General features: G+C 43.6%; 1 protein-coding gene across 1 annotated transcript in view; it reads left to right on the plus strand.

Moving 5' to 3' along the window:
* Positions 1 to 1,352: 1,352 nt before the first annotated feature.
* The window catches only part of Rph (Rabphilin), a 51,411-nt gene continuing 32,282 nt past the window's right edge, over positions 1,353 to 20,481 (plus strand). Inside the window, exon 1 of the mRNA XM_028179473.2 lies at positions 1,353 to 2,742. Within this exon, the coding sequence (XP_028035274.2) occupies positions 2,675 to 2,742 (68 nt within the window). The 5' untranslated portion in view covers positions 1,353 to 2,674. The remainder of the gene's footprint in view (positions 2,743 to 20,481) is intronic.

The raw sequence follows: 20,481 nt of genomic DNA on the forward strand, positions 1-20,481 counted from the left end.
TGTAGAAAGTTTAGGCATTATAGTTAACGCATGCGCAGTACACATATTTTGCATACATTTATTCAACTAATAAAAATAGTAAATTAAACAAAAAACGAGTAATTTCGAAAGAGAACAAACATGTTTTATATAAGAACAATCGAAAATGAATATTTACGAGTCATTAAGGATCAAAAAGTATTAAAAATTGCATTAGAGGGGCTAACTTGTAGGTATATTTTTAAATATTTTTTTTAAATAAATAAATGCAGAACAAACAATTATTATCAGTGAACAATCATGAACAAATGATGAACAAACGAATTAATAGAAAATAAGTATAAAATAGGAAAAAAAAATTTTTTTGAGGGGCTAACTTCATTCACCTCAGGACGGATCCGTATTCGTGCTCAGGTAGGTTTTTTTTTTTTCTATAAGGCGTTTTATGACCAGGTAGCTCAGACCTTTAAGTCATGGCTTATTTTAATTTATATACATATTAATCAAATGGGATTAAATGAAATGAAATGAGATGAGATGTTACTAGAATAGGAAGAAAATAAACTAACGACTCTCGATCCATCATTCAGGGCTGCAAACTGGTAACTAAACCCTTTAAGTCATATCTTATTTTAATTTATCTTCTTATTTTTATAAAAAATGATAATATGGAGTGAAATGAAATGAAAATGATTAATTTGATACATTAATCAACTGGGATGAAATTAAATGAAATGAGATGAGATGTTACTAGAATAGGTAGAAAAAAAAAACTAATGACCCTCAGTCTAACAGTCAGGGCTGCTAACACGATAATTGAGGCCGTCAGTGCAAAAGTGGCCTAACCCAAAAATTTTCATAATCGTGTTTGTAATTATGTATATTGCAATGTATTTACTAGCGCGGCGACGCTGATATGGTCTCTCTAGACCAGTGGTTCCCAAATATATTTTGTCTACTTTCCACTTTGGGAATAAATTATCTTTTGGCGCCCTCATTTTTTCACCTACTTAAAAACAACTATAGCGAGAGCTTAGTCGGTGTCTAAGTGTCGTCCTAGATGAAATTACAAATTGCCTCTCCGCACGGGTATGTACCACCACCCTGCCTATTTCTGCCGTGAAGCAGTAATGAGTTTCGGTTTGAAAGGTGGGGCAATCGTTGTAACTATACTGAGACCTTGAAACTTATATCTCAAGGTGGGTGGCGCATTTACGTTGCAGATGTCTATGGGCTCCAGTAACCACAATCAAGCAGTTGGGCTGTGAGCTTCTCCAACCCAGTACAGCAATAAAAAAAAACATGGCTTCTCTGACGAATAACCGTAGTTCGTTCCATAGCTTGCTAAGTGACTAAGCTTTCGGACCAGCCCTAGCTAAGTTTCCACTTCTCAGCCCCGTAGGTCATGAGGGAGAGACAATTCGATGAAGTTTACCAAAAGCCGGCCTGACGGGCTGTCGTACCGAGACGGCCGACGTAGAGTTGTCGTCTATCGCCTCGATGACCCGTCGCTCAGTCGTCCTAGGGGTGACGCTACGATTCTGGTTGTAGTGTTTATCGCGGGAACCCCCTGCTCCACAAAGAATTAATTCAATAGTTATATGACACGAGACAAAGAAAATTTCTAGAAAAGCATTCCGGTGCCAGTGCAGTGGTTCTAGAAAGTATCGATAAATTCTGCTCTAACAATAGGCAGTGCGATGATAATAAGGATATAAAAAAAGTGTTCACCTCGCACAGATTTTCAAAACACTCAGTTATGTAATGTCTTTCTCGAAAGAGCAAGCTCTGTACTTTCATCCCACCCACAGTGATGACACTATTTTGTAGGAAAGTCGTGACTAATATTTTATTGCCGAGAAATTTGACGACCGTACCGGCACTGGTACCATCGCTCATGGCAATCAACATTGTAAAGACAAAACTAAAGTCTGCTGTATGATGGCAACAAGTAGATAATATGATTATCTAACCAAATCTCTGAGTACTGTCCACAGAACAAATTGTCTAATCGTAATCGTAAGAATCGAGTACTTTTGTAGAATCTTTGTTTTTGAAAACAGACTGGATTAAAAATCGAATTAGAAACGAAAAAAGGATTTTTTTTTACCGAGAGTGTTTTTGTTCGCTAGGCTGACGGTCAGATTTGTTTATTTTTATTATTATTTTCAATTAAAAATGTTAATATCGCGATTTAAGTTTTACAATTCTATGAAAGCTATCCACTCAGAACAACAGAGCAATAAAATTAAGTTATATTTTTTATAAATTATGTTATGGTTTAATCTCTCGGGTTTTTTATTGTTTTTTAGTGTGTATTTAATAATACGCACTACCTTCAATTTGCTAATTTTGTACTTCCCTAGTGTCTTACGTAGTCTTTAATAATTAATAACGTGAACATACAAACGTCACAAAAGGAATAGGAATGTATGGAAGAAGTAAAGAGAATATTCGCAACAATATATTTATATTGGTCATGCGTGGTCATATTCTTCTTATCTGCCTTGATAAAGGGATGTCGCTGTTCGCAACATGATGTTACTTTTCAAGTACGTTGTTAAAATATCGATTAAAAGCGTTCACCACGCTCGAAGCAACAGTTGGGAGGAATCAACAGGCGAGAACGCGCGGCAATACGCATCGCGCACTTTTCGAAAACGGATCGTTCTTTTCTGTTCGTAGTATTACAAAAATGAATATTCAAAATAAAGCCAACAAATACGTGTGCCCCAATGATCGACAGCTATCACTTAGAGCCAAGTAAGTAATTCGTATTTTTTTTTTGTTTATCAAAGTTTTTCGGTGCCGACCGGTGTTTGATTAATATTTTCGAACTTTGCTTTAATCAAGATAAGCTTGAATCTTTATTAGCAAAGTTTCCCTCGTTGAGCATAGTAATCATTTATAGTAATCTTAACTGATGTAATTCGTAGGTTTGAAGCTTTATCATAAATTTACTTGATTTGACATAGATATAAAGAGTTTTATTAATATTAATAACATTGAAGTTGTAGCAGATAATTCGCAATCAGGAAATTTAGGCACTTTATTAGTCTAATTTTTCTCTCTCATAAATATTGATTTAAATTTATCTCGATCTAGAGAAATTAAAAATTAATAGAATGAACCTGAATTACACAATACATGAAGATTAACGTGAAAATTTTGCATTTTATTTAAGGTATAATTTAAATGATATTGTACATAATGCATAAATTGAAGGTACATATTTTTATAGAGATTATTATCATTGCAAATTAATACTCAAAGTTTTTGAATTAGTACCTTTTTTGTTATTGGGATTTATTCTTTTTAGTTTAAGACTATCGGAAAATGTTTTTTTTAATTTTTAATATTAGTAAAATTTCTATAATATTTCGTACACAATTTAGTTACTATCGGAAAATGTTTTTTATTATTAATATTAGTAAAATTTCTGTAATGTTTGGTACACAATCGAGTGGTGCATAATTTAGATACAGTTGAAAAATAATAAACATGTAATGACATAATAACTTGGCATATTTTCTTCACTTTATTTTTTTTATTTTTTTCCCTACCTATGCTGATAGCCTTGAGAAGCTATTTCAGCTTCACTTTATAATCGCACATCATACTTCGCTTTTTCGGTTTACTTAATTCTGTAGGTACCTTTATTTCTGCGACTTTAGCGACAGAAATTGGCAGGGAGGTGGTAGCTACCTTTTTTCCTTACCTATTCGCTGGTAGCCTAGAAGGCTATTCCAGCTACGCCCAGACGGATAAGTGACGGGTGTTACTGGTGGTAGGACCTCTTGTGAGTCCGCACGGATAGGTACCATCACCCCACTTATTTCTGCCGTGAAGCAGTAATACGTTTCGGTTTGAAGGGTGGGGCAGCCGTTGTAACTATACTGCGACCTTAGAACTTATATCTCAAGGTGGGTGACGCATTTACGTTGTAGATATCTATGGGCTCCAGTAACCACTTAACACCAGGTGTGCTGTGAGCTCGTCCACTTAACTAAGCAATAAAAAATAAATAAATAAAGGGAGCTCTCGGGCTCAACCTGAGAGAATTTGCTGACAATAGCCCTAGCAAGAGCAGTGCTTCGCAGAATCTACAAAGGGATTAGAATCGCGACCCACTGAGAAGATCCGGCTAATACTCAGTGGGCTGTGTCTATGGGTTAGTCTGCCCATCGAAATCTTCGTCATAATCGATGAGTTGGCCGAGGACGGTGACCGTTGCTTGAGAGACCTAAAAGCACCGAGAGTGGTTCCGGGAGATCCGACAAGACATATTTCGGGTGACGGTGATTTTGCGACGCCCCGTCGCCTGAGTCAGATAGGGTAGCTACCCATGCGGGCTTACTATACCCACAAGCAGTTATAGCCAAGTATAATTTTGGCGAACATGATTTTTATTACGCAATATTATTCCTTCATCGTCGTAGTCATTCGTGAAGGTGTTATGAATATAATATATATTTTTTTTTTTTTAAAGTACCTTCCAACGGGATTTTAGTACAGTGGGCGTCTTATCTTTTAGACCACTACGACTTCTGCTGGTGGTGCAGATATGCTGGCTATTATCTTGGTTTTTAAATGGTAGATAAGTAGCTTTATTAATTAGGTATGTAACTTCAAGTTATATTTAGTGACGAAGCTTTAATTTTTACCTTATTATTCGAAACACAAGGTCTAATATAAGCCGTCTCAACTATAAACCCTTGTGAAGGCTCAAATTACCGACCTACTGGTAATATCATCTAAGCTTCTCGTATTTCTAGCTTGATGAGATAAAAAACGAGTATAAAGATTATTATTATTCCTTTGAAATTCAATAAATTTTGTTTTCTTTAAAGGAAGCTCATGTTTACTATATTGTAAGGGCGTTAACACTCCATCTATTAATTGCACTGTAATGATCGTATCCTTAAGTAATGTATACTTAGTTTATCCTATTTTTTTACGACATGAAAATTGTAGTAGTCGTAACTAATTGCATTATCCCATAGTATCTTTTACGGCTTGTGCGAGTTGTAGACATAATTAAAACTAGGTACTCTTACGGTTTTATCGGGCGTTGATTATTTTCATTTTATTATTCCTTACGTTTCGAATAGTCCACAATTTTCGTGATCACGGATGACTGATTATATAAACTAGAGGTCCCGCAGTAGTCGAAATTCGACTATAATTAATTGGAATTGTAAGTTGGTACACTATTATGATTGTATTTTATACTTCTATAATCACAAATTTCGCAAAGACTACACTATAAAAATATTAACAAAGACAAACAATATTTAATCTATCCTCAATTTGACAACAGACGTCAAGAACAAAAGTTTGACAATAAATAGTATGCATGCGTGTGTGCGTCAAATACATGGTATGTAGTGTGTGTAATGTTTTCTTTATTGATTTAACGTATCTTTTACGCATTATTTAAAAAAAAATATTAGCATTGTGCACTTCTTCTCTATATTCTCTATAAGTGTGGAAAATTTCATACTCCTCCATCCGCGCAATTTTCGTAAAAAGGGATACAAAGTTTTTGCTTCACGTATTAATATATAGATATATATGACACAGTCGTCTATTCACTTTCAGACACAAATGTTACTAGCAAGGTCACTTCTATAGGTCTTACCACTCGTTACCCAATTATTCTCCACCTTCGGCAGTATTTAGTGCTTAACTTATCCTCCTCCTCGCGTCGTTTTCCTCATTACTGAGGGTCGTGACTCCCCCCTGCATCAGTTTCTCCCCTACGATTTCCCTCCATCTGCTGCGATCCTTAGCTTCATGAAGGGCATTGTGGAAGTTGATGTTTAGAGAAGATCGTATTTGGTCCGACCATCTCGTGGGACTGCGTCCTATGGGACGTTTGCCATCTACCTTTCCTGTCACCATCAGCTGTTCAAGATTGTGACCCTCTTTACGAGCAATATGTCCGAAGAATTCCAGTACCCTACGAAGGCATATAGCTGAACTTATAGGCATGTTTAAATTTGTTATCCATAGACAAATTCCGAACCTCCATCATAAACATGCGAATCGTAATCTTTACGAGCTTCCGACAAGATTGACGTCACCACATCAAAAACATATTAAAAACGTTACATAAAACTATAATCAAACACCCTGATCGTAGTTTATCACTAAAATCGATACAAGGTACTAGTGAACCTTTAAAATAATACTCTTTTTTTTCTTCTAAAAATAGCCAGGTTCACGGCTGTACACATGCATCAATATAACCTTGCGTTTCCTACGTCGCTATCTCCCCTATGTACGTCCGCTTCCGGTGTATTACGTTCGATTGTTAGTACTTTTTACAGATAGTGGTTGAACAAAAGAATGAATCACAATTCCTAACTAATAATAATATAGTTTAGAACTAATATACCTCATCCCACGGATGGCTTTGAACTTCAAGGACTACAGAGCTAGTTTAGTTATCTCTGTCTGTTGTATCGTATGTTCAAAGGTCAGAGTTTTGACAAAATCAAGTCGTCTTCATTTTATCTTCGCACCAGACACCACCAAAGCAGAGTTACTATAGATCATTTTTGTAACTTACCGGCTCTGGTATAAATTTCCCTCCGAAGAGTGTTGTTTTTGGAACAAGATTTAAAAAAATGTTGTTGATGACTATAATATAAAAATTCATATTTCCTAACCATAAATAATCTATATATTCCCTAACCCTTCTGTGTTTTTTTTTTTATTTTTTTATTTTGTTTATGATTGATAGTTTACTGGTGGCCCGAAGGCCTTTCCAGTTTCACCAGGACAGGTGGGCGAGCAAAGGCTCAGCCAAGAGGGGCGGGATTAGCTAACAACTGCCCGAGCGCCTCCGAAGAAGACCTAACAGCTCAAGAGCAGCTGCTTCGCGAATGAATCTACTACCGGATCGGAATCACGACCCGCTGAGAAGATCCGGCGAGAAACTCAGCGAGCTGATTCATGGGTTAGGTTGCACGGCGAACTCTTTGTCGAGTTCGACGAGTACGGTTACCGAGGTCCCTAAGCCTGCTCCTAGTGTTAGAGCTGAAGGCGTCTAATGCAAAGGTTATTGGATCTGATGGATCCGTAAGAACGTGTCTAGGGCGTCGACGGTGACTGGCTCCTGCGTGATCAGGATTCGGGGGACCCTTCTATGATACTAAATACCTACATATTAAATTATTTCTCAGTTGGAAGTTATTTTCCTATTCCGTGATAATTTACTATTTATGAAAAGTTTAAATTGCTATTTATTTTATTTCCCTTGTAGACAGACGAGTTACCGGCCCACATTATGGTGAATGGTTACCGTCGCTCGCGGACAATTGTAAAGCTCCGCCCTTCCAAAAAGCTAGCGACCCACTGACAGATACTTCATTCAGGGTTTAATTGGAAAAAAAATTTTTTTTTACCGATAATCTCATTGAAAATCGGTCTTCCAGTGCAAACGTTAAATGTATATTTCCACACAGACCTCCATAAACGAACAGTTTTGCAAATTAAAAAAAAAACCTAGTCACAATTTAAAAATACATGACAATAAATACAAAAGCTTATTTCGTTCGTGCATTCAGATAAAGTTGCGCTTATCAGAACAAACTTTACTCGTGCCCACAGCAGAATGAAAATTTCTATATTACTTTGCCATACGAATTAATGTGGTTCTAAAGTTTTTAAACGCAATACTACATTTTATTCTATTTTTCTAACGTGTTCCATTTCAGCTGCACACAAAGTCCTGGAAAAATTCCTAACCGTACACGAACAAGCGACAATTATCGCTCTTTTTTTAAACGTAAATATTTGTGAATGATTGCAAATGATTGTAAAGGATTGACAATGATTGTAAAGGATTGGAAATAATTGTAAATGGTTGTACCGAATGTTCCATCGGGAGTGTTCCGAGAAATTACTCTAAATGTAAACAGAGTCCAGTCCAGCTCTGAAATGAGCTTCCTTTACACAGTATTTGCTGAACGCTACTCGACTTGAGCGTGTCCCTGGAATTAAAAGTGTTACATGAACAGACGGAACAATAAGAAAGACTGCATCTTAATGTTGTAGACATAATTTCAAAATATTTATAATTTGTTATTCTCGACTTTACTACGGATGGGTACCAGGAGCGTGGGGCGTCCTCCAACCAGGTGGACCGACGACTTAGTGCGCACGGCGGGAAGTCGTTGGATGCGGAAAGCGGAGGATCGCATTATGTGGAAGGCATTGGGGAAGGCCTATGTCCAGCAGTGGGCAGATAAAGGCTGATGATGATGATGACTTTATTATGTACGTTTTATTATTTCCGACATTTAGAATACTTTACAGTTTTCGTACTCACCGACGTCTGACAGTTTATTTTAGTTCACGTTAAACTTTTTCGCCTATACAAATTGACCGTTCTTTTTAATATAATATCGCTTATAAACTTACTTAATATTTATTTCCATGTATATTATAATCTACTAGCTGACCCGGCAAACGTTGTGTTGCCTTAAATAAGATTTCTAGGGAAATTCTAGTCTAATATATAAAATTCTCAAAAACCTCATTCAACCACATAATATAGTAAGCGGCACGTAAGTTGGCAAGGTTTTGGTGCAGTGGGGGTAATGTCGCGCATAGTGTACATTGCAACAAAAAAATTGTCACTTTTATTGCCGGCATATAATATATTATTATGTTAATTTTATTTTATTAAATTTTTTATTTGCCATAATTTATTTTTAAGCCTGTGTGTTTAGAAGAAAGTTAAAGAAAAGAGAGGAATTCGTGAAGTGTATTAGGTGTTATAAATAAAATACAATTAAAAGTTAAAAAGTTTATTTAACAAAATATACTTAATATTAAAAATTATGGGTCGCCGTCGTCACTATCATTTTCTAATAGTGCTACCCCTTGGATTAAATTTATGGTAGGACTTGAGCTGGTGGAAGGAGTTGGCTCCTCATCGTCGACATAACGAAGAGTCGCTGTCGTCACTGGCGTAAATAATAAAACGCTCAGTGACCGAATCGACTATAATTATGGTCATTGGTATTTGGTCCTGGCATTGCAAACAAATTTAAAACAATAACACTCGTAACAAAAACTAAATTTAAAATAATAATAACAACTCGTAACAAAAACTCAATATAAACAAAGGGTTCCTACAACTTTAGTAGGCACATGTGTAACCGGGAGCGAACGGAACGTGGACGCGGTACGGGAGGGGAGAGTCGACTGACTCACCAATCGCGCGCTCGGAACGGTGCTACGTCTTTCCCCGCGTCCCGTTTGACAACCAAAGAGACCTAAAAAACGACTTCTGCGCATCTAGCGACTCTTGCCAAGCTACGTGCTGGGGACTATACCTCATTATAACCAAAAAAAAAATTATAAAAAAAAAAATGTTTGGGGTGAACAACCCTTATCACTTAGGGGTATGAAATATAGATATTAGCCGATTCTCAGACCTACTGAACATACTATTGATACACAAATAAAACCAAAGAAACATGACTGAAAAATGTAGTGAGTAAGACAGGAGACCAGCTTCGTCCTCATCCCTACTACGTGATGTTTGCTGGATGAGTGGTGACACCTGGCGGGGATAACTGATCGATTGATAGTTGATCAGTAATCGACCGGCGAGGGCAGGAAATCAAATTGAATTAAAAAAAAAATCATAATTAAAGGAACTTGAAATTATAAACTCTGAATAAGAATTTATCATACTACAATTATAATATTTGATTGCCATCTTGCAACCTTATTGCGGATCTGTGCATAGAAAATAAAAAATAAAAATCGGGATGGAAAAGTAGGGGTTGATCGTATAAGAGTGAAAATTGAGAGTAATATAATTTTTTTTATTTTAAGTCATGACAAAAAAAAAAAAAAAACTTGCCAAAAAATTTAAAATTTATAATTAACAAATAAAAAATAGGGGTTGATCGTGGAGGGGTGAAAATTTCAGAGTAATATGAATTTTTTTATTCTAAGTCATGACAAAATAAAAACAGAATTCTTGCAAAAAAATTTAGTTTTTAATTAGCAAATAAAAAATAAGGGTTGATCGTAGAGGGGTGAAAATTTAGGGTTGTATGTATTTTTGTATGTTGTATCATAAAAAAATAGAAATTAAAAATTTTGTCTAAAAAATAAAAAATAAAATTTAGGGGTGGACTACCCCTAACATTTAGGGTGATGAAAAATAGATGTTGGCCGATTCTCATAGATACCGGATAAGCACAAAAAATTTCATTAAAATCGGTCAAGCCGTTTCGGAGGAGTATGGCAACGAAAACTGTGACACGAGAATTTTATATATTAGATATAATTGTCTAATATTATATAATATAATAATCTAATTTAATTAAGCGATAAGATGAAACATGTAATGCCATTAACACCAACATCAAAACGAGTTACAGTTTTCATAAAAAAAAAACAATACCATTCTGTGAATTGTCAACTGTCGTTTAAAAAATATTTAAGTGGAATTTCAGTTAACATTCCATTCATTCCGAGAAAACGTCAAATAATTCCGCTCTACCGACATCTATACCATTAATTAATCATCAAGTTTAATTAACATAGATAAAGCCAATGATGAAGATAAAAGTAAATAATTAGTGAAGCCTTGAACTATTTTAACGAGCGCTATGAAAATTGCTAATTTCTATGAAGCTTAGATTTATTGAAATCGAAATGTTTTTAAATAACACAAAAAACTACTGATTTTTTTTATTGCTTAGATGGGTGGACGAGCTCACAGCCCACCTGATATTAAGTGGTTACTGGAGCCCATAGACATCTACAACGTAAATGCGCCACCCACCTTGAGATATAAGTTCTAAGGTGTCAGTATAGTTACAACGGCTGCCCCACCCTTCAAACCGAAACGCATTACTGCTTCACGGCAGAAAAAATATTGTATACGGCATATTATGTAAACATGGAAAACGTTTTCAGGAAACCTTTAAGAAGAACATGTTAGAAGATAGAAAGTGATATTTTAGTATCCAGTTGCTCCCCCTATTATTCAATTAGATATGGTCCGTTAATAAAAAATGTTAATCTATAACAACATTTATCAAACACAAACAAAATAAATTGGACCGTAAAATTTTCCCTTTACACTTTGATCCCGTTTTTACAACTCAAAACAAATGATTCCGTAATTAGTATAACAGTTGCGCGGAGTCGAAACACAAACAAAAGGTATTGGAAAGGAAGCCCATTTAAATGAATACCATTAAGCTTTTCAAGTTTACCGACCGCGAAGCTCGAGTCGCTAGATTCAGTGATTCTCAACCTTTTTTTGTTGCGGCACATATTAAACGATTTCAAAATTTGGCGGCACACAAAAAAAAAGATAAAAATTATTTACTTACTACAACACACTGCATAAATAGTTTATCAAAAAATTTTAATATACGAAATAAACTAAAATATACTATAATTCTTTTTTGTGGATTTAAATATATATTCATGTTTAAAATATTTTTCTTTTAAAATGATATAATTTAATAATATTATATATTCGCAAAATTTGGCGGCACACTTTTGAAATTTGGCGGCACACTAAAGTGCCGCGGAACAGTGGTTGAGAATCACTGCGCTAGATATTGAAGATTTAACGGAATTGCTGGAAGTGCTGATGAAATAATACAGTATTTTTTGTCGACCATAACAAAAACAAAAAACGTTTTACTTTTTTTTTGTTTTTATTGCTTAGATGGGTGGACGAGTTGACAGCCCACCTGGTGTTAAGTGGTTACTGGAGCCCATAGACATCTACAACGTAGACGCGCCACCCATCTTGAGATACAATTTCTAAAGTCTCAAGTATAGTTACAACGGCTGCCCCGCCCTTCAAACCGAAACGCATTACTGCTTCACGGCAGAAATAGGCAGGGCGGTGGTACCTATCCGTGCGGACTCACAAGTGATCCTACCACCAGTAAAGACTTACTTATATATGTTATTGTTTAACACAAAAGTAATTAACGAAAAACACTATTTGCTTTGAAGTATTCCATAGGCAACCTCAAACTCCAACACTCATCGGTTGGAGTTCAGTTCACCGTCCTCGCCGAACCCGTCGCTTGCTGCGAAGGGCTCGACGAGTAAATTAGCCCATGGACATCACTCATTTTCTCGCCGGAACTTCTCATTGGGTCATGTTCCCGATCCGGTGGTAGATTCTGCGAAGCACTGCTCTTGCTAGGGCCAGTGCTAGCAACACTTCCGGTTTGAGCCCCGTGAGCTCACCTACACGTTAGGGTGAAGCTGAAATAGCTACTCAAGGCTATTAACATAGGCAGGAAAAAAAGAAAATTTGGAGTTTTAATTACTAGAACGAATGCTTGTGTATATTGTAATTGCTACTCCTTCGATAGATAGTGATAAGTAGGAAATGAACTGTATGTTATTACTAATTGAAGTTATATAACACAGACTGTACGGACGCCAGGCTTTTTCATTATTTAATAAAATTGCATCTGTTGCCTCTGGTCACTATCGCGCACACTCGGTCGACCAATACCCCCCTCCCACCCCCACCCCTATTTCACGTAATGTAATCATATGAATGTCTATTGGAATTAACTTTCTGGTTCTATCTGGTTAATCTAATCTGGTTAATCTGGTGATAAAAATCACACCAAACCAGATAAATTTTACTTAAAGAAGTCGTCGTGGCCTATAGGGTAAGACGTCCGGTGCATTCGTGTTGAGCGATGCTCCGTTGTTCGAATCCCGCAGGCGGGTACCAATTTTTCTAATGAAATACGTACTCAACAAATGTTCACGACTGACTTCCACGGTGAAGGAATAACATCATGTAATAAACATCAAACCCGCAAAATTATAATTTGCGTAATTAGTGGTGGCAGGACCCCTTGTGAGTCCGCGCGGGTAGGTACCACCACCCTGCCTATTTCTGCCGTGAAGCAGTAATGCGTTTCGGTTTGAAAGGTGGGGCAGCCGTTGTAACTATACGTGAGACCTTAGAACTTATGTCTCATGGTATTGTAGATGTCTATGGCTTCCGGTAACCGCTTAACACCAGGTGGGCCGTGAGCTTGTCCACCAACATAAAAAAAAAAAAAAGACATTACCTACATTAGGAGCTAAGGGGTACCTATTATTATATAAGGTATTATATAAGGTATTATATAATAATATAAGTATGTAGTAATAATAGCTATAGCATATATAGGTAGTAATCGATACATAGGTGTGATTTTGGTAAAATCAATTGACCCACTAAGATTTATTTTAGATTTACGTCGTATTTACTCTGTGAAATAATGAATGCAGTAATTTAATATTTCTATACTAATATTATAAAGAGGAAAGATTTGTTTGTTTGTTTGTTTCGAATAGGCTCCGAAACTACTGGACCGATTTGAAAAATTCTTTTTCCATTAGAAGCCGACATTGTTCCTGATGAACATAGGCTACTTTTTTTTAATTTTTTTTTATTTTATTTTTTTGGTTTCATGTGTCTTTTAATGTTTCCGAAGCGAAGCGAGGGCGGGTCGCTAGTAATTCATAATTGTGAAAACGTTCGAACACCGCAGAAAATATTAACCTCTCATTTTCATTTGACAGTTGGCATTAAATGTGTTAAATTTCATGTTTTCAATTTGTCAAAAATCTTTGAAGAAATCATATACTTTCACTACTGTCAATACCTACACACCAGTGCCTATAAAACCAAACCAACCGAACCAATGTAATGACGTGTACAATAAAAGTCTTTTTTTTTTTTTTTTTTTTTTTTTTTTTTTTTTTTTTTTTTTTTTTTTTTTTTTTTTTTTTAACGCTGGGGAATCCATTTACGGATACCCGGTCGAGGGGGGTAACGGACCGGGTTATGTCGGACTCCGGCGCCTCCTGAGAGGAAGAAGGGGAGAAGCCGAGAAGAGGAGAGCCGAGGTCCTTCACCTCCCCCAATTTCTCACAGGAGACTACGCCTTGAAAAAGGCGCGCGAAGCACTTGCCCCGCAGAACGACTACCGACTAAACCCCATCGAGCCCCACCACTCCGACTCCACGAAACCCACGGTACCGCACAGTGCGCGCCGAAGGCTCGCCGTCGCCGGTACCCATCCTGTTAATAGGACGGCACTCCATCCCGAGGAAAATCCCGCAGGACGTCGTCTCGGAGACACACCGTGACCGGTGCACAGGAGCCACCTTGCGCCGCCTCACCACCGGACCAACAGCCGAGTACCGGGCACCCCCGCACCCGGCACCCGACAGCCCCTACGGGAGATGAACGGGAGCTTCGCGCCCGTGCCGCCCACTCCGCCTTCTTCGCTGTGAAGCCGAAGAGGGATCCCACTCCCTTTCGCGCTCCTCAGCCTCACGGAACGCCATGACCAGGTCGCAAAACCTGGTCATGGCCTCCCAAGAATTCTGGTCCTCTAGCATGCGGGCGATGACAGCCCGCAAGGAGAGGTCTCTCCCCAGCACCGCGATGAGGTCTCGCCGCGAGCGCTCCCAACGCGGGCACGCTTCGAGTGCGTGCTGAGCGTCATCGTCCGGATGCCCGCACTGGTGGCAACCCGGATGTGGCTCTCTCCTGCAGACCTTCCACAGGTACCTCCCGAAGCAACCATGCCCCGAGAGGACCTGCGTTAAGTGGAAGGAGAGCACGCCGTGTCGTCTATCTGACCATGCCTCCAGCACGGGCACCAGGGCCTCGAGGGTGCGTCGGCGAGTGACTGAAGTTTGGCCAAGCTCCTCCAGCAACCGCTCCCTCCACTTGGCGTACGCCAGATGACGCGCAACACGCCTCCACCGACCGACAGCCGACGGGCCGGGCGTCCGTCCCCGACTCAGGGACTGTGTTCTGCGCCGGTATACCGCAGCTGCTACCTCAGCCTCGAGATCCCAAGGAAGGGAACCGGCGAGGGCGCAGGCGACCTCCCGGGAGATCGTACGGTACCCCCTGATGACTTTCACTGCGAGCACCCGCTGCGCTCGCAGCAGCAAAGCTGCATTGCGCGCAGAGAGTGCGGGCGACCACACGGGAGCGCCGTACAAAGCCATACTGCGCACGACCCCCAGGTACAGACGCCGGACGCCGGCGCTGCAACCACCGACATTGGGGAGAAGACGGGCTAGTGCGCCCGCCATCCCCAGCAGCTTCGGGACTAACTCACCAAAGTGGTGGTCGAAGCGCCATCGACTGTCCAGCACAAGGCCCAAATATTTGAGCTTCGGCTGGACAGCGATCGATACTCCGCCGACTATGAGATTCGCTCCCGGAGGAGGTCCCCTCCGGACTGGGTGAAAGCACACCGCTTCGGACTTGCAGAGGGCCACCTCAAGACCTAATCTCCGAATGCGACTAACGACGGTGGAGACCGCCGCCGTCGCAAGGATCGCTGCGGCTCTGTAGTCAGCTCCGCGGGCCGTCACCAGCGTGTCGTCGGCATAGCACACTACGTCGACGCCACGCAGGCTAGCACCGCGCAGGACCCAGTCGAAACCGATGTCCCACAGGAGTGGTCCCAGTACCGACCCCTGCGGGACCCCGCACGACACCGCTTTCCGTCCCCACCCCCTCCTCTCGGGGAAGACTACATTTCGCCCTGAGAGGTAATCCTCTATCAGGGTGCGGAGACTAGGGGGAACGCGGTGAAACCGCAGCGATTCCACGATCGTGCTCCAAGGGATCGTGTTGAAGGCGTTGGCGATATCAATCGACACAGCCAACAACACGCCCCCCTCGGAGCACGCACGATCGGAGAGGTGGCGGACGCGCAAGACCGCGTCCATGGTGGAGCGACCTCTCCGGAAACCATATTGGTTAGGAGCCAGGTCAGGCCCAACGCTTTCGAGGTGCTGGACGAGGCGACTGGCGACGATGCGCTCGAGGAGCTTACCAGCCTCGTCCAGCACGACGATTGGGCGGTACCCGCTTGGCTCGTCACGTGGCCGGCCTTCCTTAGGAATAAGGACAAGCCGACCAGTCTTCCATGGCTCTGGGAACCTGCCCTCACGGAGGCACCTGCTGAATAGCCCTTGGAGGGCAGGCCCCAAGCCGTCACCTGTCAAGGCGAGCGCCCACGCTTGGGACGAGATCCCATCGGGACCGGGTGCCGTGCGCTTAGCCCGCATCCTCTGCACAGCCAAATCGAACTCCACCTGGGAGACGTCCTCAAGCTCTTCGCTATCAGCAATCCGCGCCATTGTCATCACAGGGGGGACGAAGGCCGTCCCGGATAAATCGGGAAACAGACCCCCGACTACCCGCTGCAATGTTTCCGGCGGCAGGGTGCTGGTTGCGGGAGGAGCCCAACGGCGAAGCGCATTACGCGCCAGCCTGTAGGGCCGCCCCCACGGGTCACGGTCCAGCGAGGCCAGTAGGTCGTTCCAGGCGGCCTCCTTCGCCTCCCCGATAGCCAAGCGCAGGGTTCTTATCGCCGTCCTGTACACTTCGTACAGGCGGTCCTCCTCGTCGGGGTCCCGGCGCGTTCTTCGTCGTCGATATCGCTGGTATGTGCGACGACTAATATCGCATAGCCGGCGCTGGCTGGCGATCTACTCGGTCCACCAATGAACTTGGCGCTTAGGAGCGAGAGCTCTCACGCGAGGCATAGCAGCGTCACACACCCGTGACATTGCCTCGCGCAGACGCTCCACCCCCTCGCACACGTCTGCTGGCTCGCCAAGCGAGTCAAGACGCCACGCCTGCACTATGGCCGCCTCACGCAACCGCTCGATGTTGAGACGCTTCTGGGCCCAACGAGGACCCCTAGCGCTGCCACTGATGGGCAAGGAAAAGCCCCGAACAGAACCCACCGGGGTCGCGGCGACACTGAATCGGATGTAACGGTGGTCGGAGAGGGTCTCCTCGCCAACCATCACCGCCCAACCGCGTACGCGATATGCGACGTCAGGCGTGGCGAATGTAACGTCCACCACGGACCCGCCCAAACGTCGCACGCATGTGAGTTCCGTACCGCGATTGAGGATGAGGAGACCGCTTCCGACCAGCCACTCCTCCACCGCTCTACCTCTGGGGCACGTCCTAGAGGAACCCCAAGACAATGACTTGGCATTTAGGTCACCTAGAACGAGAATCCGTCGGAAGTGCGACCTTCCAACGACGCGGCTGAGCTCGCTGAGGAAAACCTCAAACTCGGCGAGCGTCCTGTTTGGGGAAAAGTACACTCCCAACACGAATATCTCGGCCCAGAGGACGGCAACGAAGCCGCGACCTCTTTCAACAACGGCAAACGTAGGCGGAGCACCCACACAACAACGCCGGATGATTGCCACTCGGCCCTCCAAATCGGCCGCCCAATCGGGGCTCGAAGGGACCCGATACGGCTCGGCGACCACCGCAAGATGGGTCAACCCCTCCGCCATGCTCTGGAACAAAAGGTCCTGAGCTCTGGCGCAATGGTTGAGATTCCCCTGCAGGAATCGAAGGACACCTGTCATAGCAGGACGCCATTCGATGTCTCCATAGCCGTACCGGGCTGCCTCCGTGCATTTTCAAGTGCAGCGGAAGTTCCTCTTCTAAGTCTCGGTCTCGGGGACTTGGCACAAGCCTTGCTCCCGGAGACATGGTCCGCCGGTCTGCCGGCAGCGGTACATACAGCGCAGTGTGGTGCAAGAGAGCAGCCGGCCGCTACGTGGCCGGTCTGGCCGCACCGATAACAATCCCGGCTGCGGTCGACCGACGAAGGACATCGGGCGCTCACGTGCCCTAGCTCATGGCATCGGAAGCACTGTAGCTTCTTAGCCTCTAACAAACAAGTGCGGAGCACGCTCCAACCAACCCTCAGTTTTGGAACGGCGAGAACCTTCATCGTGGCAACGACGGGCAACCGGACCAATACTTGACCCATCCCGCCTGGGCCAGACTTGATGTCTCCGATCTTCACCGCATCAGGAGCGCATTCGCCAATCCGGGCAAGCTCCGCGGTAAGTTCCTCCGGCATCAGGGAGTCGTCCAGTCCGCTGATGCGGATGGCTGCAGTCGTTACTGGCCTGGTCACTATGACCCCTTCTGCGGGCAAAACCTCACGAAGCTTTTGGGCCAGGAGATCGGCCTTGGCGCTCTGGTCTGCACCTTCCACTACCAGCACCTTAGACCCAGTCACTGCAGACCGGATGCGCTGGATGGGTATTCCAAGGGCCCCAGGATCTACCTTGGCCCTCGCTTCGGCGAGTACAGTGCGGTACGTGAGTCCTCTTTCCACGGCCTCTGGTTGCAGCTTGAGGACAACGGCCTGAGTGCGTGGAGGGCGCAGCTTCTTCTCTTTCCTCTTTACAGAAGACTGGTCTTTCCTTTCCGCTTCAGCGATAGCTGCCGCTGGAACCGTCCTCACTGCTTCCTCCCTCGGTCGAGCACCCCTACGGGTGACCGTTGACCAGCTCTCGATCATGGAAGCTGGAGCCGGGAGGAAGGTGTGCGTTTCGGATGAAGCCGCTTGCGCGGTGACACTTCTCTTGGGGCCACGCATCCTCTTTTTCGCCAATGTCATCGGTGGCACTGATGACGGTGCCGCATCCGGTGCAGCGTCAACGACGACAGGGGGATTAGACGATTTTTCCCGGCTCCTCTGCTTCTCCGCCGCTAGCGGTGGTCGCATTCGGGGCTCCGGTAGAAGCCGTGCCTCCAGCCCTTCAAAGCGAGCGTCGAGCATAGTGCCGACAGCTCGCATAATGCGCTGTAGGCGCAACTCCTCCTCTTCCTCCTTGGTGTTCGGGGCCGGGGTCGCAGTCGATGTGGGCAACGCTAGCACCTGCGAAACCCTCGCCAACTCCCTTCTAACTTCATCGAGCTCCTTACGCAGTTGCAGGATCTCCTGCTCCTGCTTGACGTTGACCGCTCGCAGTCTCTTAGCCTCTTCGGCTGCGGTGTAGCCCACAAGGTCCTCCGTGGCCTCCTTGACAGTGACTGCCAACTCCTTCAGTGCACGCACGTACGTGCCCTTCGGGCTGCTGGATTTGGCGGCGACCATTAGGGCCACCTCTGCACTTTGATGGAGCCTACGCTCGGCATCGGGCTTAGGGACAGACCCTTCAGCCGCTCTCCTCTTGTGGCGTGTGGTGCGCGCGCTCTCAGTGAGCTCCTTCTCCTCTTTTTGTGCCTTGAGGTACGCTTGCCTGGCAGCGGCCATGCCAACGTACTGCCCTGTGGTCGCAGGGCGTCCCCGTCCACGCTTTGACGGCGTGACTGCTCTGGGCTTCACACCTGTCGGATCCTGAGCCTCCGAGCCGGAGCTGCTACTCAGCCCGTCCGAGCTTATATTGAGCACCCTTTTCCGCCGTCGTCGTGTCGGCGACGAATGGGTTGACGACTGGGCCGAACCAACTGTGGCCATATCGTTGTCCGACACGACATCGGCTCTTAAGGAGCTTACTTCAGGGTCCTTCTCGGACATAATTTTCTTCTTTTGAACTCCGTCCTTCCCGGACCTGACGTCTAGGCAGTTTTTGCCCCCCCCAGAGTACGCGGGGCAGCGTGCGTCCGACGAGTCGGCCACACGGAGGGATTCTCCTCCCGCTGAGCGGGAGGTACCCTCCTGGGGTAATAACTTTTTTAAACTGGCCATTACATAAATTTTTATTTATTTTTTTAACCCGGGGTACGGTTCCCTGGGACACCCTAACGACTGGTCCCCCACCAGCCATTCATTCTCTCGCCGGGTGTCAGAGCTTAGAATTGGGTATGAGAGGGAAAGAAGATGAAAATAAAACCAAATAAAACAAAATAAAACCACAGGCGAAGAAGAATAGAAAGGCGTGTAAAATAAAACAATGAACGGAAACAAAAGAAGAGAAAGAGACAGGGTAAAACTTAAGATAAATAAAAATAACCAAGGGACAGTAAAAACAAAACAATAAAGTAACAAAGAAAAGGGAAAAAAAAAAAAAAAAAAAGTGGAGGCCCACGCATCTCCAGAAGAACCACCCTTCAGCAGGTGAAGGGGGAGGAGAGCGTGTAGCCCCCGGTGCTGGTTTTGGTCCGCGTCGCTCAATCTCTCCCGCCGTAACACAAGGGGAGAGAAGGAGCGATGCCCCTGTGACTATTGCCCAGAGGCCCGTGATCCGCCACCTACGGACGCGCCCGGTCGAAGTCCAGCAACTCCCCCGCAGACGAGACCCACAGCACACAGAGTGCGCACCGCAAGCCCGTCCACGACCGGGGTACAATAAAAGCCTACTTCAATATTCTCAGTATATAAATGACATTACAGTGGATCTCAAACACAAATTGAGCGTATCATTCCTATTTGACACTGGACATCTGTGCTCGACAGTTTGACGATAATGCCGGGTAGTCCGGGTACTACTTATAAAAACGCTTATGGCGGATAAATGTAATGGAATGCAATTATTGAAAAATACGTCAGTATTGAAGTACTTATTTAATATTTAAATAAGAAGTGTACGATCCGTGAGGTAGTTTTTTTTATTGTCCTTGTAGTGAAACGCTCGTAGAGGCTCCAATAACTTAGAGATGGTAGTTGGTCAGGTTGACGG

This window comes from Bombyx mandarina, chromosome 16, assembly GCF_030267445.1.
Source record: "Bombyx mandarina strain Sakado chromosome 16, ASM3026744v2".
In the NCBI taxonomy this organism is placed as follows: Eukaryota; Metazoa; Arthropoda; class Insecta; order Lepidoptera; family Bombycidae; genus Bombyx; species Bombyx mandarina.